Genomic DNA, 9,150 nt, shown 5'->3' with positions numbered 1-9,150 from the left:
CACCCTCCCACAGCACTGGATGCTTGTACCAGAGAGCAACTGGAGGAAAAGGAAAAAAAAAGAAGAGGAGTGGAGGAAGTATGTTCGCCCCCTTGTACATGCTTATAACTGTACAAAACATGACGCAACTGGAGAAGCGCCCTTCCTTCTGATGTTTGGTAGAGAGCCACGGCTGCCGATGACACTTGCATTGCTCAATAACTTTTTCCTGTCATTACAACAACAGATTGCTGGGTTAGTGCAATCTCTGTCGGGTGATAGTGACGGGGACGTCACACTTTAAGCAGGGGTGGATGTAACCCAGTGTTAATTTGGTTATCTGATATTGTGTGATATTCAGTATATATCTATATATCTATATTGGGTGTTATAAAATGTTCTTCAATGATTTTGAGGTTTTTTTTACTTGCTATTGGTTTGCGGCTGCTTTACGACAGTCGACTGTGGTAGTACATCCTAGCGGGAGGGGCTATGAGCTCACGTGGCTTGTAGCTGTGCCAGAGAGCAAGCTTGGGTGAGCTAGCGGGGAATATCTCCTTCTGCAGTAGCCTTAAAAAAGACTATTGTTCGTTCTCCTGCCAGACGCCTCGCTGCTGTGCTGCCTTACTGCTGTGCTGCCTTACTGCTGTGCTGTCTCGCTGGTGCCATTAAAGGACAAGCGGAGGGGAAAGGGAAAAAAATTCAGTGGAAGCATGTGTGTGAATGAGAAGGACACAGTTGGAAAAGTGAAAGTTCGAGGAGTAGAGATAGCAAAGGTAGATGAGTTTAAGTAACAGGAATGTAAAGGAACTGTGAATGCACAAGAGAGGTGAAGAAGAGAGTGCAGGCATGGTGGAATGGGTGGAGGCAAGTCTCCGACTGATTTGTGAAAGAATGGTAACAGCAAGAGTGAAAGGGGAATGAGACCTGCTATGATGCATGGTTCGGAGACAGGCACTGTTAGATTTGTATTGTTGATTGTCATTTATGCTTAGAAACATTTACCCACATATGCTTAGAAGTGTATAACCATTTGTAGATTGAAAGAATGTCTCATCCTAGGAGGTCTGTAACAGCTCTGTGTAGCATGAAGGGGGAGTGCGTTCACTCCCTCTACAGAGTGTTCTGGCGTAGATCACACCTCCTAGGAGAGGTCGTATCTTTTCTTATTGATTTATGGTATAGCAAGCACACGTATATCTGTTTAAGTATAAGAGCCTTTTGCTCAGATGGACCGCTAGACTCCTGGCACCAGCTTTGGGGAGTCTTCACAGGGTCACATCTGGACACCACACACACACACACACACACACACACACACAGTATTCTTTGTTCACATGTATACCTATGTAAGATGTCATATGTTAATGACCCTATGCATATTCATGTAACCACAATAAAAGGAGTGCTATGGGGAGCCTGGCTGAGAGTCTGACGGAGGTCAAGTGGTGGAACGACACTCGGCTCCAGCCAGCTTTCCCTCATGCATGAGTAAAACCAGCCTGCTTGTGTCTTGCTTTGCAGTGTAACTATATTGTCTTCAACGTTCCAGCGGATAGGTACAAGCTACAAACCTATCATTAATTGGTCCTTCGAGCCGGATCCCTAGAGTCGACATTCACCGGGGGGAGAAGAGGCACGCGGAAAGCTTGACGTCAGCCAGGAAGTTCCTGTGGATTCGCTGTCTGTCCTTTCTCCTCGATGAATGGCGATCGGCGGGATTCGAGGCTGATATTACACGCTAAGCAACACCAAGTAAGTTTAGAGTCCAACTCTATAACTGTACGTCTTCGCCGCTCAGTGGGGCGTTGTCCGTGGCCGCTCAGTGGGGCTAAAATTCGCCGTCTAAGTGGGGCGATGTACAAAGCCGCTCAGTGGGGTTTTTTGTACAGAAGCATTAAGTCGCAGAGTTGCGCAGTTCGAACTTTTTTTTGTTCGCCGTCTTAGTGGGGCGAAATACAGACCGCTGTGTGGGGTACTGTAGTGAGTTCTCCACCGCTCAGTGGGGTGTTGAGAAGTTCCGCGGGGTCCAGATTGTGCTGGACAATAGGCCTATTTTGTGTTGTTGTCATTGTCGTCGTCGTTGTTGTTGTTGTTGTTGTGTGAGTGTGTGCGGAGCAGAACATGTGGTCTGTGACACCGACTGTTGTTGTTATCATGGGTTTCTAAGCAACCAAGAGTGAGTCGGAGGGAGATAGACGTTTGTGCTGGACTTTGCTCCTGGCAGCACAAAGTATTTATGTAAAAAGAGAGAGAGCGACGGCTTCACAGCTGCGCGGGTTCACGCGAGCGCGGTCACGCGGACCTGAGCCGTGCGGTTAATCGCAGGCTTATAAATGGAAGAGATTCAAATGTTAGAAGTTTTCAGAAAACACACCAGCCTTGGAGAGCTGTGGAGAAGGCCAGCCCACATCAGCAGCACTTAAGATATGCTCTGGTGAATGGCTTTCCCCCCACCCCTTGCTGACACAATGTTTATTCTTTAGCTTGCCCTGATCGACAGCAGCCTGTGTGCCAGACCATAGATTTAATTGAGGTGGATAGTTGTTAAAAGTAATCTACATTAAGCTTGTGGTTGCTTAAATTCAGTACAATGACATGTGAGGTGAAGTGATATAGGTAAATATTTAAACTAATGAAGTGCATAGAGGCACTTGACCTGTGTGGAAGACGGTCGTCTTGTTATGAGCCATTGTTGAGATATGGAGCACACCTGTGAAAACAACTAATATGCTGAACCCTGTATGAAACATCTAAAAGTACATGATGGAGGAGCTGTGTTGAATATGAACAACACAGCTCTGTGGGCAGAGCATGCAACTACTGTGTGATGTTGCGTTGCAGTTTTTTTTCTGAGCTGATGAGCAAGCTACACATTAGCAGATCAAGAGCTGTCTGGGAACTACTCAAAGAGGGGGAAACAGGGAGTGTGCAGCGTTTCCGTGAGCAGTTTTCCTGCATCTTGACTTGTGTGTAGAGTGTTCATAACATCAGCATCATGTTTTTGTTTATTTGTTTTGTTGGGTCGAAAATAATTAAATAAACGTGTGATCATGCTTATGGATTACCATGGCACATATCACCAGCCACGTGATTTATTTATGCAGATGAAAAAGTGAGTGTGAATGTGTCTGACATCACAGTGTTTTTGTGCGCTGTGTAAAAGTAATTGCCTTTGATTGTGAGTGAGAGCGGTGATTCTGCAGGTCACCAGCTATTGTAACGGGAAAAAAAAAAGAGTGAAAAAGAGACAAAAATTACATTGTAGACGAAGAAAAATAATCATGGGAAAAAGGTTTCGTGTTGATCAGCCGAAAAACAACTACAATGTCATTTTATGCTTTTAAGAAAGGATTGTTCACACAAACACACACAGAGAGAGAGAGAGATGTGTGTTGATTAAGCAGCGATGATAATAATGAAATGTCTTAGTTTGTCACTTTCAGGTGAAAAGCAGACCTGAATCAATTTTCCACATGCAGCGGTCGGAAGAAAGTTATAGTTTAACATCATTGGAAACGTGCAGGCCAAGTTTCTGGCTGACTTATTACAGCGCAATGTGTATGTGTCTCTCAACCTCACAAGCAAGTGCTCACTCCTCCCTGAAGACAAGGAATGCAGCTCCAAAGAGCAATAACATGGCAGATAAAGACAGCAGCAAGTCCTGAGCAAAGAGTCCCAGCAAAGCAGCAGCAATGTGGACAAACAGCATCAGAGAAGAAGAGCAAACCCATCATCCTGCCTGATCGGATGAATGGCACTGTGTCTACAACAAGCTGAAACTTCACTGTGCATGTGAAGAAAACGTTTGAGGAGAACTGAACAGTTGGAGTTTGACATTTGCCACCTGTGGAGTAAAATGGCAAGAAGAGACAGTGGAACACAGGACAAAGCTGAAGGAGAACTGCCGGCTGTTTGGACTGTTGAAGTGGGAGAGGACAAAAGAGTGAGAGGACAGAGTGAGAAGACTAGGTGAGAACACATAGGAATTATTTAATGTGGGAAATCAAAATTTGGGTTAGCAAACCTGGGGAAAAAGAAAACTGACTGCTTAAGTTGGAAAATTGTGAAGGAGTCTGAAACATATACAAACATATACAAAATCACACAGAACATGCCTTAACCCTACTAATACAAACACAAAATAACTCATGAAGATTAGACATTTTAAGCGTGAGTCTGTTTATCATCTTGTCACCTCGTGTGATGCAAAGACCAGTGGAACTCATAGCACAGAACATGCTCTGTTGGAGATGCAGCTCCACAGACATGCTTGTTATCTTTCATCAGTGTTAAAATAGTGTCAATTTAGCAGACACTTGTTATCAAATACTGAATTTATCCAATGCAAAAAATTGACTCTCTAGGTTGCAGGACAACAGTTTAACTTTTGTGGGGAAAAAAGATCCTGGTTTGACCAACCAGTGATCAGACAATAAATTTAGTTATTAATATAGTAAATTGGGAGAAGCTTCCTGCTTGATTGATGCAGCACAAGTAATTTACTGTATGAGGGAAATTCTCTTTTAGTGATAACATTTTGAACATGCATTTCTGTTGTCCTGTCATCCTAGTGGGTTAATAGCTGATTCAAATTAGTTGATCGTTCTTAGATTAATGAAAGGTGACTGAATTCTAGTACGAGTGAATGGGATGTGTTGGAGTTTGTTGTGTGTTGAGTGGAGACTCTAAAACACTGAGTTTCCTGTTTTGATGTGCGAGTGAATCCTGTATTTAGATACACAACTCTGAATACGTCAGAACAAACGTCTTTTGTGAAGTGCATGACAGCATGTCACATGTTTTATGATGAAGGGAAAAAGGAAAAATTGAATAAAATAGATCTGTGGCTTAAATGAGTGAAGAGCACAGACCGGGTGATTAAACTCATAGCTAATATGACATTAGGGTTATGTTGTGTGTTGTGCAGTTGATGGTTGGTTTGGAGTGAATCTAGCTGATGATTCTTCTCCTGTTGTGAAGATGATGAGGAGTTTGTGTCATGACTTAACAAGGCCTTTTTATTTTGATACTTTCACAGTGCACTGAGAGTTTGGTTTGATAATCTCTGTTATTTTTTATTTTTCATTTTTGAACAAGCACTGATTTTGCTTGTGAATTTCTTTTCTTTGAGCAGATCTGCAAGTCGGGAATTAAAAGCGTTACACATCGTCAAGAAAATTGTTGCAAGTGAGTTTCTCCACATTTAAAATGGGTTCAGGAGAAAGCCACTTATTTGGGACAATTAGGAAATGAGAGTCCCCCCCAAAAAGGATTCAACGAGGAAATCCAGTCTAAATTATTTTTCTTTTTGAAATAACGTTGTTTTGCTGAGCGTGGAAACGAATGCGATGATAATTTCCACAATTAGCAAAAGAAGGAACCACTGACTGAATGAGTAAGAATTTTAAAATAACTGACTGACTGACTGAACATGATTGTGTGAAGCTAACCCCCACCTGACAAAGGTGCAGATGAACCCATGTGTTTCCTTTTACAGGAGCAGAAAGATGACAGCAACACTCGAGGTTGCATGATGATTTAACCTTTTAAATGCCATTTTCTGTGTCTGTGCATTTATCAGGTGTGTTATTCATAGGCTTGTGTTGCTCACAGAGGGAGCTGTGACAAAGTATGCATACGCCTGCGCAAGCGCTAATATTTGCATTTTCTTTTCTTACAGCATGCCAGTTCTTCATGTGAATTGATGATGCGATTTATACCAGGACAACTGGTTGATGTTTTTTCCTACTACAGGATTTCTGGGTTTATGTGTGAGGAAAACTGTGTTTACAGGTTATGAGTGGTGATGCTGTTGCATTGTGTTGATGGGAAAATGTGAAGGTTACTTTGATGATATGAATAACATATTTTCCACAGCAATGGATGGTTGATTTTATGGTGTTTTTATGGCACCTCTGGAATGTGGTTGGCCGACGCCTGCCCACCAGGATAATCAATGTGTGTTGCTAATGTTTGTTTTTTGAGACTGCATGTACAAGATTCAGCAGAAGCGGACAAGTGACATGAGACAAACAAATAAGAGATGCGGTGTTATGGAATAGTTAATATGGGCTCATTTGCTGGCCACTCTTGAGCCCATAAATAATATATGAGTGGAGTGACTTTGCTTAAGAGCAGTCACTGATTACGTTAATGTTGACTGAGTACATGGGATGATCCATGTCTGAGGCGACTTATGAAAATAATTGTAGTTTACTGATTTGAGAAAACCTGCACATGACACTTGTCTTGCTGATGTTGAATGCTTCTTGTTCTTATGATACAATTGTTTACAGGTATGTAGTTTGATTTCACTTCCAGATCTTGTTTTCCAGGCCATGATGGTGTGTATGCAGGCTCCTGGGAGAGCCCGGTGTTAAGCAAACTTAATATGCAAAACACACTAGCATTTTTGTTGCAGGATTATAGGTCCAGGGTGGTGCTGCTCCTGGGGAGGAGATGCCCTGATGTTGCCTGGGATATGATCTAGCTAATCTTTTTCTTTAAGACAGGAATCCAGGTTTGGTGAGTTGACGCATGGGTGTGTCCATGCGTCAAGAGGAGGGGTCCAAGGATTAACAATGTTTTTTATTAAACAATGTTTTCTATTATTGTTGCAGTGATTTGTGTGATTAACAGTTTATTTACAGGTATTAAACCTATGCAAGTGATGCATCCATGTTCAGATGAGGCTTTGATGGCCTATAAGTGAAGTTCACTGAACTAAAGAATGTTGTTTGATGATTGTTGACATGCTCTCCAAATAGAAGTTTTCCCTCCTAGCAAGGAAATACAGGTGCAGCAGTAATCTCCTGAGAAATCTTAAGAGGCCAGTGAGAAGCAAGAACCATTCCAGGCATAGCTGACAGCCCAGGCAGTGGTTGAGGTCAAAGGTCGAGCTGGTTGGGGCCCATCATGAGATCAGACTTTGGAGCCACAGCAAGGACCATGAAACTGCGTTGGACTGAGAGCTGTGCCACGGGGGGTTTCCAGAGGCCAACAGAGGAGATTGTGGACAACAGACGGGCACCTGAAGGATGAGGGGAGCGTGCCAAGCTCCATCGACAACGCAGAGGGAGTCTAAGGATGGTGGTGATAACAGCAGTTTCCTATGAGGTCTGCAGCTTTGGAAATAGCTGAGACCCATGTTGACAAACAACAAAACTAACTGGTATGTTTGAATGTTTATTCTACATACATTTGGACTCTGGTCCTATGGACAATGATGGAAACAACTGGAAGAGACATTCATGACGCCCTGCAGAACTCAAACCACTCTGCAGAGAGACATGTGATTTGCACACCCGGAGGAAGCATCACCAAGCTGAGATGTTTTTGAAAATGTTACTTTCTTATTTTCACTATTAAATTAACAATTTCTTTGTTTGCTTGTAGGATGCAGGTTGCCATTGGATGAGATTAATGAGGAATGGGATAACTGCTAATACATTTGTTAAACTGTGTACTTTTACAGTAATTTAGGGTGATTTGACATATGCTGAGTATAAAAATGTTTGCATTAAAACTGTCAGTCATGAGGTATTCATAACTGGGAATTTTTCTAGCATAAAGGTCAATAAGGGGGGAAATGTTAGATTTGTATTGTTGATTGTCATTTATGCTTAGAAACATTTACCCACATATGCTTAGAAGTGTATAACCATTTGTAGATTGAAAGAATGTCTCATCCTAGGAGGTCTGTAACAGCTCTGTGTAGCATGAAGGGGGAGTGCGTTCACTCCCTCTACAGAGTGTTCCGGCGTAGATCACACCTCCTAGGAGAGGTCGTATCTTTTCTTATTGATTTATGGTATAGCAAGCACACGTATATCTGTTTAAGTATAAGAGCCTTTTGTTCAGATGGACCGCTAGACTCCTGGCACCAGCTTTGGGGAGTCTTCACAGGGTCACATCTGGACACCACACACACACACACACACACACACACACACACACACACACACAGTATTCTTTGTTCACATGTATACCTATGTAAGATGTCATATGTTAATGACCCTATGCATATTCATGTAACCACAATAAAAGGAGTGCTATGGGGAGCCTGGCTGAGAGTCTGACGGAGGTCAAGTGGTGGAACGACACTCGGCTCCAGCCAGCTTTCCCTCATGCATGAGTAAAACCAGCCTGCTTGTGTCTTGCTTTGCAGTGTAACTATATTGTCTTCAACGTTCCAGCGGATAGGTACAAGCTACAAACCTATCAGGCACTAACAAAAAGAGGATTTGAAGCTGTGTGGTATGAGGAAAAGAGGACGAGCACATGGCTGTGGCTCAGGTGGTAGAGCAGGTCAGCTACTAATTAGAAGGTTGGTGGTTCGATCCCTGGCTTCCCCAGTCTGCATATCCCTGGCAAGATACTAACCCCAAGTTGCCCTCCGATGTGTTCATTGGAGTATGAATGTGTGTGAAGGTAGTTTAGTTTGCACTTGTGTTTGGAAGTGCATGGGTGAATGAGGCATGTTGTATACAGGGAGAGTAGAAAAGCGCTGTATAAGAATCAGTCCATTTACCAGAAGGTTCATGAATGTAGTGAAGGAGGACATGCAGAGGGCCTTTGTAACAGAGGAGAATGCTAGAAATGAGGTGAGATGGAGGCTAATGTATCTAAACAGAGCAGCAGTAAGGAGTTGTTGTGCATCTTTTCATGAATCAGTGTGGGAAAAAAATGTTGCCTTTTTATTAAATTGTTTTCAAGGTCTAGTGACGCGAGTGAGCGGATGTACTTACAATAAACAGTCAGGTTAAACTGCTTCCATAAGATGGTGTCGCTGATGGCCTGCCACTTGTAGATGCCTGAGTCCTGGACGCTGAGCTGTGTGATGGTCAAAGCTCCAGTCTGACTGTCCAGCTGCAGTCTGTCTTTAAAACGCGCATCATAGTCACTCTTCACCACTCTCTTCTTTATGGTGGCAAGTCGCATGTTTGGATTTTCGGCTCCAAAAGTCCATATTATCTTGGCATTACTTGGACTTTCTCCTGTCTGTAGGGTGACATCTGCTCTCTCTTTTGCTTTCACAGCAGTCTTTCCTTCATTTCCACCAAAACAACACAGTATTCCTGAGAGAGAGAAGATGTGGCTCCATGAGAATTCCTTGTGAAAATGCTAAAATTACTTTTGCGTAAATGTCTTGAAGCATGTTTAATCATC

The 9,150-nt window shown here is 42.8% G+C and overlaps 1 protein-coding gene across 1 annotated transcript in view; it reads right to left on the bottom strand.

The window, feature by feature from the left end:
• The window catches only part of LOC146707089 (CD48 antigen-like), a 33,907-nt gene that overhangs the window by 3,759 nt on the left and 20,998 nt on the right, over positions 1-9,150 (bottom strand). The window contains exon 2 of the mRNA XM_085458422.1: positions 8,730-9,059. Coding sequence (XP_085314548.1) covers positions 8,730-9,059 — 330 coding nt within the window. The remainder of the gene's footprint in view (positions 1-8,729; positions 9,060-9,150) is intronic.

This window comes from Copadichromis virginalis, linkage group LG6 (assembly GCF_057382275.1).
Source record: "Copadichromis virginalis isolate Kocher_CV1m ecotype Utaka linkage group LG6, C_Virginalis_male_GT1.1, whole genome shotgun sequence".
NCBI lineage: Eukaryota > Metazoa > Chordata > Actinopteri > Cichliformes > Cichlidae > Copadichromis > Copadichromis virginalis.
This window is presented reverse-complemented; position numbering and strand designations above follow the sequence as displayed.